Raw genomic sequence first — 19,666 nt, forward strand, 5'->3', positions numbered from 1 at the left:
CTAAGCTTTTTGCATTATACTGAATAATAATCTGTATATTTTACAGTGGGTTCGATACCTTTAGATCAAATGGTGTTGTCATTTAATGAGTTTATATTATTGCATACATTAAAAGTTGTAAAATTAATATAAAACACATGAAACGGTAATTAAAAAAATAACAGGGATATTTTTCTGAACATTTTAGTATTGGCTTTATATTAAAATGTCACGTAGTTAAATTGTTTAATTTAAATGGGTAACATTTTTTTAACCTTTTACCCCCTAGAAATTAAGCCTTTTGCAACATAAAGGGCATAGATTTATGACTATCTATCTTAGTTTGTGCTCAAAACAAACACGAATGTCTAATGAATGTAAAACATCAAACTAAGTTTACCGCTGTTGAAAACGGCAACACGAGCACCACACCAACTGCATAAAACACCCCCAAATTGAGAGACCGCTGCAGCCGCAGGGTGACCCCCCCGCCTATAGCTGTGCCCCGCGAGTCTCTTTACACGGGTCAAGGCAAGCGGCTGAACCGAGGCTGCGCTAGCGCCACAATCCCACGGTGGACGTTACCAAAAAAGACTAAATGTCTCTTCAGTTTTGTACACCGACACATGAACTGGGACAGTTATTTCACCCTCCATTATTAGCAGCGAACTACATTAACGCTAACATTAGTGGCGTGCTCTAATAGTAATACTAGTATTTCCTGTCACTCAGGATTTGTTCAGAGGTGAAGACTGCCATGTAACAGCTGTGAAATAAACTCAAAACGAAACAACTGCCATGAACCTTGTATTATTTATTTATTATTATTTTTTTATATATTACATTTTTTAAAATCGATACAGTATTGCCAAACAAAATATAGTGATACTCATGTGTAGCGATAATTTCTTACACCAAAATAAGTTGTACAGTATACTTTGCAACGAGGTGATTATCTCTAAAATAAAAGGCATCATCTTGTGCTACCTGTGTCAGTTTGATATATTGATGAATAATTGTTACATAAAAACCCAGACTAATGGGTTATATATTTATTATAGACTCTAATTAATCTCTCTGCATCTGCATAGGTCTGATTCCCGACTTTATTCCCTATACGAACAGTATATGAAGAGTAGTATGTCTGAATTCATAGTATTCGTAAACACATAACCAAAAAGTACCTGGAGGAACTACTTCTTCCACTGTGATTCTGAAGTGCACACCCTGTAGAGATTGTGCTATCCCATGAGTTGCTACATGCTACATGCTACATCATGCTACATCATCTAGCACCTTTAGTGAGTTTCATGTGCGCATTAGCTACTCTGCACTGAACATAGTTAAATCTTCAGTTCTGTTTGCATTTCCATGCTTTCAATGCCACTTGAGATGAGTTTATTTGGTCTGCTCTGTTGTGAGAGCGGGACTGCGCTCCTGCCTCTGTTGTTGACTAGCTAACAGGATTTCTGTCTGTGTGTCATGTGTGCCTGTGGAAACAGATCCAGGGATCTTGGCTGGAGTCCATGCCTTCACAAGCTGTTGAGGAATCCCTACATGACGCTGATGTTTAGTGTTGTCTTTGTAGTGAACTAGCCAGAGACTAAAATAAGTGCACGCTGAATTCACCACAGCTTACGGTCTTAAGAACTGGAATGAAGAATGGATGTTAAAGGTGGAGTTAAATCACAATAGGACAGAACTGACAGGAAGTGAAGTGGGAGAAAGAGGGGGGCAGGATCGAGGTCCTGGAGTGAGGATTTGAGAGGAACGGCGCTGTATGTCAGCAAGGCTATCTCCACTGACAGGATATTTCAATCTGAGCGTCCGGACATGCTGTTGTGAGACTCAGAACTACTCTTCAGTAAGGGTTGCAAGCTCAAGATGATCAGAATAGCACTGAACTCTGATAAACACACACACACACGTCTGACTGTGGAGAAGGAGGTTTCATGAAGCGCAGTCTGGCTCGTGTTCACTTCTTCTGTTACTGTAGCCTGTGTTTTCATAAGTTTCCATGAGGCCAACCACAAGCTCTAGACCAGCAGAATTCATTCTGAGATGGGTAATATATTCCTGCTTTTTTCAGCATCTTTTCTAGGAAGAGATTTGTGTATTCTGCCTGAACTGAACATTAATACTGCTGTCTCTTTCTTTCTGGAGTTAACTGACAACACACTATTCAGTTTTCTACAACTTCTGACTTCTGTAATGTTTGCTTTAATGAAAAGACCAATCTCAATCTGACTAGCTCGGTGTAAACAGACGTCAGTTTGGGAATAGAGCTGAAGACTGCTAGCACATGTTGATAATTACTTCACAACTTAACAGTAATGACCTCTGGTTACCAAAATATGATGAGAAAAAAGCAGCTGCTAGATTATAATATTGTATTATTAATGCTTTTAACATTAACAAACATCTACAGTACACACAATAATATTGCTTCATATAATCCAATTATAGTCATTAGACAATAATGCTGAGGATTGTCTTTTAAGTTGTCTTTTAAAACCATTTAAAAGCTAAATATAAACTGAATGAAGAGTTTGGTTGTGAATACACTCTTCCTGTAGCAGCATGCTAAAATAAAAGAAACTAAGACAATGTCTTGGAGAATGAAACTAGTTCTAAAACCAGATGAAAAGAAAATGCAGATATAGACTGACACAGAAAAACTGTTTTGTCATGAATTGTTCTGTTTAGATGACAGGTTTTCATAGATTAGAGGAACCGTACAGGCAGAAGTCAGAGAGGACCGCAGTTCATGGTTTCTCTGTCCTTGACTATATCTGATGTGTGATCGTCTCAGCCTGACGTCCTTGTCCTGGATCAGTGCTGAGTGCCTTCAGGGATCCACACAGAAGAGCAGAAGCACTCAATCTCAACCCAGAGAAGAACTGAATGTTTACAGCTGTGGACAGAGTCGTTGTTAATCTCATTCTCAGTACACGCTGGTGATTGAAGAGCTATTATTCCCCTTTTATGCAGTATTCTTAACAGCTTTAAGTTAACAGCTCTGAATCCTTTAATTAACGTAGTAACAACTACAACTGATGTCACGTGAACTATTACAACCTTTCTGGGCTTTGAACCTGGTAGCTGCATTGCTGCATGTTCTAGATCAGAAAGCTCTCGGATTTCATCACAAATATCTTCATTTGTGTTCCGGAGGAGGTTTGGAACAACATGAAGGCGAGTAGTCAAGGACAGAATTTTTTTATTTTTGGGGAGCTGTCCCTTTAATTATTGCTTCAATACTTTTATTTCCGTACTGTTCTGATCACAGCTGTATGTATTGAGAGCTGCAGATATGAGTTATGACTTGCTCTTCTGAAGAAACACATTCCACCAGCTTCACTCACACACACTTCCACTGATTCATTACCCACTGTTCACCTCAGGGGCATCAGATCTGTGTTTCAGTCAACCTCTCCTGATGTACCAGCAGTACCTTTACAATAGTCCGAAAACACTGGCATCTAGTCTGTCAAATCTCCCAAGTTACAGAGTCTTAATGCCACATTCTGTCGTCTATTACTGACCCACATGCTAGGGTAAAAAAAAAAATCAGCCTTCAACGATTATGAAAATACAATTATTGCGCGGTAACTGTAAAAAATAAAAAGGTGACAGGGTCATCTAACTTCTAATATCAACATTACATTTCAAGATAAAAACTCTTTAAATCTACACTTTACACCACAATATGGGCGTTTTGAAAATGATGTGGCTTTTCCATGAAGTGAGTTGTGTGGTCAGCTGTCTAGAACACTGAATGATAAAAACTGTGAGACGTCCGTTTAGCATCAGCTCTGAGAATCTTTGTCGTTATATTATAAGAGCTGTTTCAGCTCATGACAGTGTGTTGATCGCCCTGTGATTGATGACCTGAGCTTTAGCTGCTGGCTGACATCTGCTCCAGGAGTCCAAGCGTCACGTGTCCACTCTAGGGGAGGTTTTTCTCCATTGTTTTTACAGTGTTACAATTCAGGAAATCGTTGATATGAATGTTTGAAATGTATTGCTGAAAACACCTCTCAAAGTCTAACTCTAGTAGCCTACTGACCTGTGGAGTTAGGGTGTCAAGTCACCTTTATTTATATAGCGCTTTAAACAAAATACATTCCAACTGAACAACATTCATTAGGAAAACACAGTGTCAATAATGCAAAATGATAGTTAAAGGCAGTTCATCATTGAATTCAGTTATGTCATCTTTGTTCAGTTTAAATTGTTCAGTTTAAATAATTTGCAATCAAGTCAATGATATCGCTGTAGATGAAGTGACCCCAACTAAGCAAGCCAGAGGCGACAGCGGCAAGGAACCGAAACTCCATCGGTGACAGAATGGAGAAAAAAACCTTGGGAGAAACCAGGCTCAGTTGGGGTCAGTTCTCCTCTGACCAGACGAAACCAGTAGTTCAATTCCAGGCTGCAGCAAAGTCAGATTGTGCAGAAGAATCATCTGTTTCCTGTGGTCTTGTCCTGGTGCTCCTCTGAGACAAGGTCTTTACAGGGGATCTGTATCTGGGCTCTAGTTGTCCTGGTCTCCGCTGTCTTTCAGGGATGTAGAGGTCCTTTCTAGGTGCTGATCCACCATCTGGTCTGGATACGTACTGGATCCGGGCGACTGCAGTGACCCTCTGATCTGGACACAGACTGGATCTGGAGGCTACGGTGACCTCGGAATAAGAGAGAAACAGACTAATATTAGCGTAGATGCCATTCTTCTAATGATGTAGCAAGTACATCAGGTGTTATGTGAAGTGTTCCCGGTTCCGGTTTACCTAATTAATGCAGCCTAAAAATCCTTTAACGGATTTGGATGTTAAAAGCATATTAGTATGTTATGTGTAAACCAGGTTAAAGAGATGGGTCTTTAATCTAGATTTAAACTGCAAGAGTGTGTCTGCCTCCAGAACAATGTTAGGTAGGTTATTCCAGAGTTTAGGCGCCAAATAGGAAAAGGACCTGCCACCCGCAGTTGATTTTGATATTCTAGGTATTATCAAATTGCCTGAGTTTAGAGAACGTAGCGGACGTAGAGGAGTATAATGTAAAAGGAGCTCATTCAAATACTAAGGTGCTAAACCATTCAGGGCTTTATAAGTAATAAGCAATATTTTAAAATCTATACGATGTTTGATAGGGAGCCAGTGCAGCGATGACAGGACCGGGCTAATATGGTCATACTTCCTGGTTCTAGTAAGGACTCTTGCTGCTGCATTTTAGACTAGCTGTAGTTTGTTTACTAAGTGTGCAGAAACACCACCCAATAAAGCATTACAATAATCTAACCTTGAAGTCATAAATGCACGGATTAACATTTCTGCATTTGACATTGAGAGGATAGGCCGTAATTTAGATATATTTTTTAGATGGAAAAATGCAGTTTTACAAATGCTAGAAACGTGGCTTTCTAAGGAAAGATTGCGATCAAATAGCACACCTAGGTTCCTAACTGATGACGAAGAATTGACAGAGCAACCATCAAGTCTTAGACAGTGTTCTAGGTTATTACAAGCAGAGTTTTTAGGTCCTATAATTAACACATCCAATTTTTTATATCGACTATGCATACCATTAGTTTTTCAAATTGGTGTGTTTCACTGGGCCGCAAAGAAATATAGAGCTGAGTATCATCAGCATAACAGTGAAAGCTAACACCATGTTTCCTGATGATATCTCCCAAGGGTAACATATAAAGCGTGAAGAGTAGCGGCCCTAGTACTGAGCCTTGAGGTACTCCATACTGCACTTGTGATCGATATGATACATCTTCATTCACTGCTACGAACTGATGGCGGTCATATAAGTACGATTTAAACCATGCTAATGCACTTCCACTGATGCCAACAAAGTGTTCAAGTCTATGCAAAAGAATGTTGTGGTCAATTGTGTCAAACGCAACACTAAGATCCAATAAAACTAATAGAGAGATACACCCACGATCAGATGATAAGAGCAGATCATTTGTAACTCTAAGGAGAGCAGTCTCAGTACTATGATACGGTCTAAATCCTGACTGGAAATCCTCACATATACCATTTTTCTCTATGAAGGAATATAATTGTGAGGATACCACCTTTTCTAGTATCTTGGACAGAAAAGGGAGATTCGAGATTGGTCTATAATTAACTAGTTTTTTGGGGTCAAGTTGTGGTGTTTAGGGTAGGGTGTTTTCAATGTAATAACCATGCAAGTAAATCATGGTCTGAATCATGTCTATATTAGCTCTTTTTATCATTTAACAAAGATAAGAAAAGCTGACGTTAGATTCCATGATGTGTAACTCTAAACAGGCCGTCGTGTGTGTGTGTGTGTGTGTCATGCAGGTTGAGAAACACTCCTGTGTGTACGGAGTGACACAGCTTCCTCAGGTCCTGCCCATGAAAGGTTAAGTGCTATCTGAAGACTTTCCTCAGAAAGAGAGCGGTAAGACCTGCTCTGAGCTGGGAATCTTGTAGCATTTGACTCTGAACACCTAGAAGGCTGTTTTCCTGCTGTGTTTATTGTAGTTTGTGAGTGTGCGTGTGCTTACATGTTGGGTTTCTCTTTCTCTCTCCTTCTCTCTCTTTTTGTAAAGCGTGTTGTGTCTGATGCAAACGGGAACATTTAGAGCTGGGATCCCTTCCAAAGCCTCTGGGTGTGTCAGACAAAGTTGAATGTTTTCAGCTGGGCCTCCTTCAGTCTTTCTTTTCCTCGTTCTGTCCTGTGGAAAGGCTAAAGAGTGCTCCATTACCCTTCATCTCGACCTCCACATCCTCACCTCAGAAGAGTTCATGGGAATTTAAGACCTTTTGCTCATAACTGGATTTCTACTGAGATTTGTGATCAAACAAATGACGGCGTTCAGGTACTTGCTCTTCCCAGACATCGGTGTGCATGTGTCTCCGAGGTTAAAGTTCCTCTGAAGCGTTGTTTCTTTGTGTTTGCTGCTGTAGTAATGCTGCTTCTCTGCACATGTGACCATTCAGTAGAAAAGAATAGGCCTATAACGTTTTGTCCTCACTGCTGACTTTTTAAAAATGTTTTATTGAAGTTGGAAAATGGATTGACTTTGTGTGAGGAGAGCTGCAAGGCAAAAGCTGACTACAGATATTATAATGTTTCACTGTTCTCTGTCACAGTCAATATGTTGTTTGAGAGAAGCATCCAAGCATCGTGTGGGAATGTTTTTGTGAAGGACCCATTTAAAAAGTGTTGCATTCAGAGGCGTAAATGGCCTGGATGTTTCATGGTTGACTGATATGAATTTTATGACAGCTACCTATATTTGTATAGCTATTATTCCATTAGCTTAAAAAAAAAAAAACGTAATACTTTAGATATCATCTTATTCTATATCATTGCTATTTTTCCACAAGTAAAGAAATAGTCCTTTTTAAAAAAAGGAGGATTGCAGGGTTTCGCACACATTGATTTATTTGTGACGGCCGCCACAATATCAAAACTGACCGACACACATAGATTTTACAAAAGGCACATTTCAAAATCAAAAACCGGTGCGAGTGTTTTTATATCACTGTATTTCATGAGGTAGCCGACTGTATTTAGAAAATGTTCAATGTCATTTTCATTTCATCTTGCATGTAATGTCTGATAAAGCAGCATTTGTGAGCTCAGCGCTGCTTTACAGCCATTTCTGGAGAAACCTCTGTCTCTCTCCTGCTCTTAAAGCACGCGTGTGTGTGTGTGTGTGTTAGGGCTGTGTGATATGGGGAAAATATCTAATTGTGTTTTTTTTGACAGATATTGCGATTGCGATTTTGATTTGCGATTTTTAAATTTGTTAAGTCAAGCTTCAGCTTAGTATTGTCAATAATGTGCAGCACAGTATGAGTATCATTACCCTGCTGAAAAAAATTCGCTGTCAGCTTGCAATGGTCCCGTGCTGCGAGACCTCCAGACGCATGTAAACGTGTAAACATTGACTTAACATTGAAATCATTCGCTCCAGACGCTCTATATGTGTTTGTTGTGAACGCAGCATAAGCGGTCGCTTTCGACGTCACTGGGTCTTACAGGCGTAAAATTGCTGGTATTTTCTGTCTAGTTTCACAACGCATACTGCTCTTTCAGAATTCTTTATTTTCATTTTCTGCTTGGTTGTGAGTTTTGTTACATCTATATTTTTTAATTGTTTAATTCTTTTAAAATTAATAGTGTACATATTTGGTTAAAATCGATTCCCTATTTTCATTTTCGAAACTTTTTTTGGTTGGTCCGATCAATTGTGCAATCGATTTTCTAACTAAAAGTGACAGCCCTAGTACCGTCCCTGTTTTGATTTCAGCCAATCAGTTCGACCGAGCGGAGACAATGTGATTAATATTCATGAACCCAGCAGCTCATCAATCCATAGTGCATTGTATATCGTTAGAATGTAGTAGAATTAGTTTTAATAATAATTAATATGATCTATTACTTTTTTTTTTTTTTTTTTTTTTTACAGAAACCCTGAATGACCAACAATATCTTAAGCATCACCAGCAGTCTTAAGTTCAGTTAAAATGACAAATATGCATTCATACATGGTTATCAAGTTTTAGTTCTAATCACTAAAGTACTATCATTAAATAGTGCTTAATACCATAATATAATGCTTGACTGACTGATTAAGAAGCTAAGATTTAAAAAGCTGTGCCATTTTACAAAGATAAGCTGATTGGAATCATATACATATATATATGTGTGTGTGTGTGTGTGTGTGTGTGTGTGTGTGTAAAATAGTAGAGATGTTCCGATACCCTTTTTCTCTTCCCGATACCGATTCCGATACCTGGGCTCAGGGTATCAGCCGATACAGAGTACTGATCCGATACCTGGGTGTGTATCTGTATGTTGTATATACTACTAGTCCGGTGTAAATTGCTAGAATTATTTTATGGTGTGCTTCAGATTGATCCCGTAATAAAACATGAACAAATACATGGTGAACTACTGTATTCATTACAGTATTTTTATTATCTGACATGAATTTGAAACTATTATTTATTTTCTTAAGCGAAAAAGAACTTGAGATGCAGCCAAAAATCTAACACCGCAAACTAAAAAAGGTATTTTAGTTTTACAATACAACTGTATAAAAAACTGCAACAAATAAGTCTAGGAATATACAAAATTATATATTAATCAGATAATCTCTTTACAACAAAACAAGTAAAAAAACAAGGAACCGTCGAGGCATAATTATTTTTGTCAATAGAGAGGTATTGTTATTACTACATAGAGACGTAGCTAAATCGACTGTAGGCTACAACAGTAGCGTAATATATTGTCAATGTACTCATGTTAAACTGAACACTTATTTTGATGGGCTGCCATGAAGATCTTTGAGTGTGTGTGTTTATGATATGACCGTTTTCTCAAATGAAACGGTAAATTCTCATGAAGTGACGGTTTATGTGTTCGTGTCCTCATATAGTGACACACGGCAGAGATTACAAAACAGCGAGCTCCTGCGCATCTGCGCCCGCTCTAAACCGGGATTGCTTGTGGCAACACAGCACAACTTCCTGTGTTTGCAATGCATTCTGAGCAGTGAAGAAGTACCGTGCAGCGGTTAGGCAAAGCTAGCGGTCATAACCAGGCGGCAAGGAAGTCGACCAGAAGATGAAGTCGGCCTGGTGCCGCTATCTTGTTGCAGAACTTCACTTGCGTTAGCATCCCATTGAGCTCCCATTCATTCTGGCATCACTTTGAAAGCGAATAACTTTACATCTGAGGCGTTTGTTATATGGGTTCATGTACTCGCCGATGCCAGAATTTGTTGTGGTATCGGAGATATTTCCAATACTAGTATCGGAATCTGAAAAACTCTATAAAGTAGTATATCAGTCTGGCGAGTAAACTGAAAATGTATTAGCCAATAGTGATTATATATCTAAGGAGTGTGTAGAGGGTTCAGCACGTCTTACCCAGGTTTATTAGCTCCATGGTGCACAGTGTGATTTGTAATGATCTTACAGGACTCCTCAAATCATGCAGTCTGCAGAAGTCCAGGTAACACAGTGAATATGACTTTAATACAACATAACAGCCAACTAAATGCAGTGCAGCGTTGTTTGAAATCAGAGATTTAAGGTTTGTCACGTGTGTGTGTTCAGTAACAGCACAACTTTCTCGTTTGTGTCCAGCTGACCTTACGACAGAGGTCACTTAACCTCAGCTCTTCAAGCTCCTCAAACAACAGGATGTTGATGACTTTGAAATAAATGACTTTGAAAGCTGTTCATTACTGTGCAAACATCAGTAAGCCCAAGCTCTTGTATCAGGTTGTTATGTTTAAAGACTAAAGCCTGGTTTTACAGACAGGGTTAGGTTAAGACAGGATTAGGCCATAGTTCAATTAGGATATTTAAGTTCCTTTTATAAACGTGCCTTTGAAAAAAAAACCTTACTTGTGTGTGTATCTTAAGACAAATCAATGGCGCACAAATATGTTAAAGATATGTGAGTGTCTGTCAGGTTAAACAACCCTAGTCTGGGACTCAATCTGGTCTGTGAGATACAATGAGAGAAGATGAGAAATAAACCTCATAAAGATTAACACACAGCAGAAAAACACAAGTGTAATGGATGCGTTGCTGATGTAAAGGGTTAATAGTGTGTTTGTAATCCGCTGGTTAAGTCTGATGTCACATGGCAGTGCTTCTCCGGTCTGAAGTATATTTGTGGTGATAGCTGTTTTAAACTAGCCTGAGATACACCGGGACTCTTCTACTGAAACCTCACTAGCATTAGCACACATAACACATCTCATTCTGTGATTTAACACTAGTTAACTGATCCATTTGCTTTTGATAAAGTAAAACTGTTGGTCCATATATACCTGGGCAGCCCGCCTGAGTAAAGTCTGACATCACTTCCTGTTCCAAACGCTCGGTCTAATACTGCAGAGAAACTATAACCTTTATTTCCACACGGGTCCCAGATGGCCAGACAGTGATTCATCTGTAAATCATTCAGTGTTTGTGTCTGGATGCTGTGAGCGTAGGGCTTTTCCTAACCTGGGCTAAACATGAATAAATGCTGATCCGCAGCTGTTGAGGAGTATCCTCCGGTGAAACCAGGAGACTGTACTCCTTACATCACGACTTAACAAGGGTTAGTTCACCCACAAACGAAGAGTTGTCTGTATTTTACTCGCCCTCCAGCAATCCCAGGTGTGTATGACGAATCCAGTCAGAGTTAGATTTAAAATAGTCCTGTCACTAACTAAAACTAACACAGATCCGTGTTCACAGACAGAGAGTTCACGTGTTATTCATGAAACGCTTGTTTACCGCCAGTCTCATCGTACCAATGATCGTATGTTGATAAATGTGGCGTCTGAAAACATAATCGTTTAAACATCATTCCCTAAAAACAGCAGCCACCGTCTGAGCACAGTACGTCACTTCTTAGACGCTCCGGGAGCACAAACACTGATTCAGCATGTTCAGGAGCTGATAACAGTGCAGACACCAGCAAGGCCAACACACTGAAGCACAGAAGCAGATGAATGTGTCTTCACTTGTTTCTGACTTCCTCCATAAGTGTTTTCAGCTCTACAGTACTGTCTGGCTCTGTAGCAGTCCATGGTCTCTGTTTAACTGAATGTTTACACCAGATGTTTGTTGGGTTGGAGCAGCTCTTCAGTCGCTGGTGTGGATGTGCTGTGTGTTGACAGGAGGAATGCCAGCTCTGAAGTCAAGCGCCGGCTCACAGGAAGCTGCTGTGACATCACCGAACAGCACTGCCACCAATATCCTGGCTTCCGTCAAAGAACAGGTAACAACCTTCTTCACACACCTTCTCTTCAGTTTTGTCAGTGGGAACCAAAACTGTGTTTCACAGAAGCAGGAAAGTCATGAATGGTTTGAGTAAATAATGAGAAAAAAATACTGAAATATCTTCTAGATTGAAAAACATTTGCTTAAAGATATTGCAAGATATTGCTTGTAGGGTACTTCTTCAGACAACATAAACATTTTCCAGATTTTTTGCTGTATTTTTCAGACCTGAGAAGTATGAGCCACATGTATCTCAGAATAGCCTTGAAATCCAAATCCAACCCAACAGATACAGTTAATCACCCCCAGGTGTAAACACCTGTATCTCTTCTGTGGAACACAAACAGAGATTTGTAGAAGAAAAACAGTTCATCTCAGGCCATCCTTAAAAATATTTTGGTTTGCAGTAACAGTAATATATTTTTTAAAAAGGGTCGGTAGGTAGGTCTGTATTATTATTTTTTTTTTTAAGTTTTCAATGTAAAAAAAAAGTAACATTTTGGTGATGGTGATTATGTAGGTATGAATTTAAACAAATTAGCATATCGTGATGTCACTGACTGGGTCTTCAACCCGTGCCTTCGGCGCATCATTGCAAACCTCGTTTTGATGCAGGCTATAGACCACCAACAAATTAAAATCTTTGTCAAAAACATTTTTATTGCATGAATTTCAGGAAAACAATAAACAGAGTGGACTGCCATAATGCTAAACATTTACTGCAGGCTTCAACATGTCTGTGTTTACCATTAGAAATGTCAACAACAACAAAACATCGCATACATCAATTCTAGCCCGAATCTGTATCTGTCTGCATTAAACCGTCTGAATACCGGCAGAATTCACATTTCTGTTGTAAATAGAGAAACACTGTGCAGAAGTATTACTGTATTTTTTGGACTATAAGTCGCATTTATTTAGACCCAAGAACCAAGAGAAAACATTACCGTCTCCAGCCGCGAGAGGGCGCTCTTGTGTTTTCAGTGTAGACTACAGGAGATCTGAGCATAACAGAGCGCCCTCTCGCGGCGGCAATCGGTCGGACTGAAAGCAAAAAAATATAAATTGAGTTTTTGTATTGTTTTAGCTTGTTGCTTCACAAGCCATTGATCAACTGGAGTCATGTGGGTTACTTGTGGATCAGATGTTTGGACTCTCATAGTGACGGCACCCATTCACTGCAGAGGATCCACTGGTGATCAAGTGATTTAAAGCTACATTTCTCCAAATCTGTTCATGAAGAACCAACTCATCTACATCTCAGAGCACATTTTCATCTTTTTTACTTGTTATAGCACTTATAGACGGTTTCAACGGCAACAACATAAACAAACGTTACTGCGCATGCTTAGCTTATAAACTTAGCCGGTAACTTCCGGTAGACTCCAAATAGAATCAATAACAACAGCCAAGTCCCTCTAGAGTAGATTATTTTTGATAACAAACAAAATATGTTTGCTGCGTAAATCAGGTGGACTTTATGAAAATGCAAATTAATTATTTCCGAGCAGGAAATGCATAAAGCGCGAGAAACAGAGTAAACGAAGCAGAGCTACGCTCACAAACGCTGTGTTATCAGGCATATAACATGCAAGTCTTCCTTCAGAAATACAGCGATATAAAAACACCTGTGTCTCATTTTAATATTTAAGCATATAAATGTAAGGAATTATTATTATTATTAAATGTGCAGTACATGCTCATGTTTATTCAACAAAGCCTTTTGGAAAATCATTTAGTTTTAAAATCGTGGCGAGCCTCCAAAGATAAATAAATGTATGAATTATGGACTTTTTTAGGCAAGAAGCAAGTTTGAAGTTAAAACATCTTGAAGTTACACTTATTGCAATCACACAGCTTTGTCCTTTATTATTATTATTATTATTATTATTATTATTATTATTTGTGGATTACTTGTGATGTTTTTATCAGCTTTTTAAGATAGGAATTTCTTTTCCCAGCGGGTGCGTAACAAAAACAGAACGGTTTCAGTTCGGCCTGATGGTGGAGAGTGAGTTAGTCTGTTTAATATTGACACTGTCCTCTATCTCTGGGTTCAATTACATCACTTTCCTGCAAGCGGTTCAAGAGAATGACAAAGAAGAAGAGAAGACACATTAGAGGCTTGTCCCCAATAATAACAATACTAAAAAAAGTTAACCTGGGTTCACGGTGTACAGTGTGAAATGACAAAACCTGACTATCCAGGGTTAATCATGTCCCAAGTAAGAATATTACTATGAAACATGGATCAAGATAAGCAGTTGTTATTTTATACCAGATTTTAAAAGCTGAGAGAAAGGTCACTCTCTTTATGGCACGATGCCAAATGCTATTGTTGACTAGTGTCAACAGGAAATAAATCTCTATTGGAGAATACCTGGCAGTGTCATTTCCTCTTCCTTTAAAGGGATTTCCTGGAAACTTGCACTCATTTTGTTGAAGAACTCGCTCAAAGTAAAAGTAAAGGAGAGGAGAGAACAAGAGAAGCTTGTTAGATTGAGTTTAGACGGTTGAGGGCCGTCCAGCCGTTACACCAGTGAAGGAGCGAGAGCGAGAGGAACGTCAGGCCGGGAGCTTCCTGGGACTGTACAGCTGGCTGAAGGATGGGATCAGTGATGTCACAGTCAGTCTGTTGTGCTCTTTACTGGGTTTTCTTGCTTTTCTTCTCATGTTTCCTAATGCTTTTGCCCTGAGGTTTGTGGAGTAGATTTTTTTTTACCTAAATCAGCGCTGTTGCAGAATGTGATATATTGCTATTTGATTTAAATGAGTGTTATAGTAATGGTTATTGTGTGAGGTCCGTTGTTTTATTAGTGTTGGTGTGTGTTGGTGTGTGTTTGCTGGCGTTGAGTGGGTCACCTGCGGTAGACACGTGCATATGTGCACTATATGAGTTGTAGGCTGTTTATTGCCAAGAATCTGGCGATACGATACGTATCACGATACATGGGTTGCAATATGATATATTGCGATACACTGCGATACTGTAAGCAAGGCAATTAGGATATTTCTTATTTTAGGAATAGTATATATTGTAAGGAAAGCTGTCAGAACACCACCATATGTAAACCTTAGCAATAAATAAAAATTTATTAAAAATAAAAACACAGTGGGACCTGCATTTGTTATAATCAGTCTCTGTAACATTCAACGTTATTGAACCACTGTTTGTGCAGTACGAGTAAAGGGGGATAAATTAAAGTGCTTGCAGGATTTTTTAGTAAAATAAAACAATATAAAACAATAAAGGCATAATCTGAAAAACCAAACCTTGTGCATTATAAATAATAATATTCTGAATATATTACAGTTGGTTTGTAACCTTAATCTCAAATGGTGCAAGAGTTTAATTAATTTAAGTGGGTACAGTATATAAAACATTTGAAACATAGGGATTCAGTACTGTATATAAAAACAATAAAGGCATAATCTGAAAAACTAAGCTTTTTGCATTATACTGAATAATATTCAGTATATTTTACAGTGGGTTTGATACCTTTAGATCAAATGGTGTTGTCATTTAATGGATTCATTTTATTGCATACATTAAAAGTTGTAAAATTATTATAAAACACATGAAACGGTAATTCAGTAGTACCTGGAGGAACTACTTCTTCCACTGTGATTCTGAAGTGCACACCCTGTAGAGATTGTGCTATCCCATGAGTTGAGGATAAGAGAGGGTTTTGCAGATTGACTTTTTGCCTCGTGGTGAAGGAGCAGCAAGCCCCCGTTCATCCAGCGACCGGAGCGTACATTGGTAGCAGTGGATTGAGGAAGGGAGGTTCTTTCCCCGGGGGAGTCCTGAAAGATAGTGTCTAGGGATGTGTGCAACGACTCATTTAATGTCGATTAAACTAGAAGGAGCTGTACCGTAGGGCTGGGCGATAGATCTAATGATATGATCACGCACATTTAGTCAGTAAATCTGGTTCACCTGCTTTCAAATGGAGCGTCATTTAATAGACAGAGCCGTAGATCACTGACAAGCTACGCAATATCATGTTCATTATCGAAGGAGATTCATCTGGGATAATGAACGTGATATTGCGTGGCTTGTCAGTGATCTACGGCTCTGTCTATTAAATGACCAGACGAAACCAGTAGTTCAATTCCAGTGAATTGTGCAGAAGAATCATCTGTTTCCTGTGTTCTTGTCCTGGTGCTCCTCTGAGACAAGGTCTTTACAGGGGATCTGTATCTGGGGCTCTAGTTGTCCTGGTCTCCGCTGTCTTTCAGCGATGTAGAGGTCCTTTCTGCTGTGATCTTGTACTCTTTATCCTGCAAACTTTTCTAGTGACTGGTCAGCTTTAAAATCTTTTCTTGGGGCTAATGAATAGTTTGATTACTAGTTCTTGACACTGTGGGCCTTTTGGGGAAATGTTTAGTGTTGGAGTGCACTAGTCACGTATAAAAGCATGTTTCTGTTCTTCAGTCAGACATATATTCTCAGTAATGTGCGGTCTGTTTTGGTTCTTGTTAGGGTTCGTGTTAAATATGTTGCAAACATTTCATGAAGACCCTAATGAATCATATCAACTTGTGGAAAATGGGCATCTGATTCAGACATAGTAAATCAATGGGAAATACAATAAAATATGAAAAAAAATGATAGGGAGTTAATGGATCAGGACAGTGATGTGTCTGCGCTGTGTGGAGATCCTGTAGAGCAGGTCATGACCTCTGAACTAATGTGCAGTGTGTGTGTTTACCGCTGGCTCCATCATGCTGCTGTTCTTCATCAGTGTGTGTGTGTGTGTGTGTGTGTTCAGGAGCTGCAGTTTGAGCGCTTGACTCGGGAGTTGGAGGTGGAGCGACAGATTGTGGCCAATCAGCTGGAGCGATGCCGACTGAGTTCAGATTCACCCGGAGCGGCTAGTGGAGGGTACACACATCACATCACTCTCTTCTGCTTTTCTTTCCTCATATCCTGAAAAAGTAGAGGGAGAGAGACAGAAGTAAAGATTAACATTGTAGACCAACTTTCCACCAGCTTTCCATTTCAAATACATAATCATCCTGCCAAAAGAAGAACATAAACGTCTTTAATACATCTTTATATAGTAAAATAAATTTCATTAAAATGCCTAAAATACTCAAAATAGATGAAAATAACTGTTGTAGTGCTTAGTTTTTCTTTGAGCAGAATATCCACTGGTTATCACTAGACTCCAATCTTCCCAGTTTTTGGAGATAACAGCAGTATTTTCCAAGACCGTGTGTGTGTGTGTGTGTGTGTGTGTGTGTGTGTGTGGTTTCTAGATTGGGGAATAGTCCCCTCTTGTTTTGATATCAGGCATGATTGCTTGTGTGAGGAAACATTGTATGGGTCAAAATTATAGATTTTTCTTTTATGACAAAAATCATTAGGATATTCAGTAAAGATCATGTTCCATTTCCTACCATAATTATATCTAAACTTCATTTCCCATTAGTAATATGCATTGCTAAGATCTTCATTTGGACAGTTTTAAAGATGATCTAAAAACATTTTGACCCTAGATTCCAGATTTTCAAATAGTTGTATCTCAGCCAAATATCATCCAATATTATTAAACCATACATCAATGGAAAGATGATTTATTCAGCTTTCATGTGATGTATCAATATCAATTTCAAGAAATTTACTCTTTTAACTGGTTTTGTGCTCCATGGTCACACACACACACACACACACACACACACAGTGTATTAAACACAGGCTAGAGCGAACCTAACCGTGGGGGTGTTAATACTTTTGGCCAGCACTGCTCCTTGTGTTTTGGTGAGGTGTCTCTCTCTCCTGCTCAATTTTAGAGCGGTAGGTTTAAATATACTGCTCACTTATTGATAATGTCTTGAATTTCATCAGTTACTCGTCCTCGTGGTACTTTAAATTTGTGTGATTTTGTTATTATCCTTCGGCGTGGCTCTCACCTCTCATTCCACACTTTTAGCAGTGATTTTATGTGACAGAAACATGAATAAACTTATTTTACGTTTGTTTCTTTATTTTCTGTAGTTCCTCTGAGACGTCTCTTCCCTGGAGATCTGCAGGTATGGGATGAACGAGTGAATGAACCCAGTTTTACCCAATGTGATTTGAATCTCTTTCATACCTCAGTAAAGAGTGGAGCAGTACAGTTCTGTTTATACAGCAGGCTTGGTTGAGAGTCATTGACTAATCGTGAGTGTCCCTCCCTGAAATAAACCAAACCCCATGTGATCAAGATGACTGCCCTGAAAACATCATCACACAGGGGCATCTCACAACATCAGAAGAATTAGAAGAAAAGCTTTCTTATTTTCTAGATTCATTGAACACAAACTGAAATATTTCAATTTAATTCTGATGGTTATGATTTACAGCTTAGGAAAATGTAAAATACATCATCTCAAAAAATTAGGATATTCCATTTCGAGCTTGATCAGTTTGATTAATGTTGAGTATAAATACTGGGAGTGCAAAGAAGGTCATCGCTGAAACAGAGTGCTGTATCTGAATAAAACTGAAGCTGGAGTCTTCAGGAAAAGAGCTACAGCCGTCACACTCCTAGAACCAAACCATTACTGTGCTTGATTGGCCTGAACCTCACCGAGTATCTGTGGAGTATTGTGAAGAGGAGCTGAAGCTCTATCAAAGCAGCCTGAGCTTCAGTAACTCCTCAGCAGTGTCTCAGACTGATCACTGAAGCAGTCACTCATACAAGAGGAGCTCCAGCCCAGTGTTGAGTGCATCATTACACCTGCTTCAGAGATCTCCACATTTCTGATTTGAGAAAATATTCAACGCTTTTGAGATACTGAATTTTTTAATTTCCTGAGCTGTAACTCATAGTAACCATCAGAATTAAAACAAAAAACTCCTGAAATATCTCAGGTTGTGTGCAATGAATCCATAATATAAAAAAGGTTTGCTTTTTTGAATTAAATTACAAAAAATAAAGAACTTTTCCATAATATTCACATTTTTTGAGATGCACCTGCACTGGAACTGAACAAATGCCTCTTTACTCACTGTCTATTATTATGGCTTCTACATGAATACCACCCTGAGCACTAGGGGCAAATATTTACCCTTTGCAATTTGTATTTGTATTAAGCAAGCAGACAAATTATATGCCATCAATACCAGTTTACCTCCACAAGTTAGGACATTAATTAATTAAATAACAAACAATAAATATTTCCACTATTCAAGCTCACTGATTGGTTTAACAGTAAACCTCCAATTTATGTTAGATGTTTTTGCTGCATATGCAGTTGTGCCAAGCGGTGCCATCCTGAGTTATTTTCTGTTCATTCCCAGTTCATTCAATAAAGACAGTTAACAATCTAGCTTCTGAGTACTAAGTTATTAACCCAACAATAGCGGCCTCAGTTAATTTTTCTGCAGTGGGCGTGCAAACATATGTGTTTGGATGTGTGGGCCGCGAGCTGAAAAAGGTTAGGAACCACTGCTGTAGTGTAAAGGCTCCCTACAAGTCATCTTTCTGAATCCTGCACGTTACTGTGGGTCCAGGGTCTACCCAGATGAACTCTTACTCTGATAGTGGTTATCAGGATGCGGTCAGCTACTACAGCGGTCCGGCTCAGAGACTTCAGACCTCACTTCCTGCTTCAGGAGGAAGCTCCACGCTGCAGAGGGGCTCCAGGGCCGAGGGCCAGGCTGCAGGACACCCCCGAACACAGGAGCTACAGGTACAGCTCACACCTCTCACTGCTTCATAGCTTCATGTGAGGGTCATGTTTCACAAGAATATCTAAAGTAAAAGAAGAAAATGAAGCCTCTCTCCTGAAGCGGTTGCACAGGTGTGCCTTAGGCTGGCCACAAAAAAAAAACACTCTAAAATGTGCAGTTTTATCACACCGCACAATGCCACAGATGTCGCAAGTTGTGTCTTCTTCACAGATGAATGAGGTTT

General features: G+C 39.1%; 1 protein-coding gene across 15 annotated transcripts in view; it reads left to right on the top strand.

Moving 5' to 3' along the window:
* LOC113109166 (plakophilin-4-like) overlaps window positions 1-19,666 on the top strand; it is a 55,156-nt gene that overhangs the window by 15,484 nt on the left and 20,006 nt on the right. For 8 of the 15 annotated variants that reach the window (XM_026272767.1, XM_026272771.1, XM_026272770.1 and 5 more), the window contains 3 exons: window positions 16,535-16,647; window positions 17,764-17,798; window positions 19,264-19,442. In XM_026272767.1, coding sequence (XP_026128552.1) covers window positions 16,535-16,647; window positions 17,764-17,798; window positions 19,264-19,442 — 327 coding nt within the window. Of the gene's footprint in view, window positions 1-6,317; window positions 6,418-6,568; window positions 6,839-11,596; window positions 11,758-14,270; window positions 14,386-14,433; window positions 14,457-16,534; window positions 16,648-17,763; window positions 17,799-19,263; window positions 19,443-19,666 lie in introns of those variants that run through there. The other 7 variants (XM_026272774.1, XM_026272777.1, XM_026272768.1 and 4 more) reach the window with 7 other exon arrangements.

Source organism: Carassius auratus, chromosome 9, assembly GCF_003368295.1.
Source record: "Carassius auratus strain Wakin chromosome 9, ASM336829v1, whole genome shotgun sequence".
NCBI lineage: Eukaryota > Metazoa > Chordata > Actinopteri > Cypriniformes > Cyprinidae > Carassius > Carassius auratus.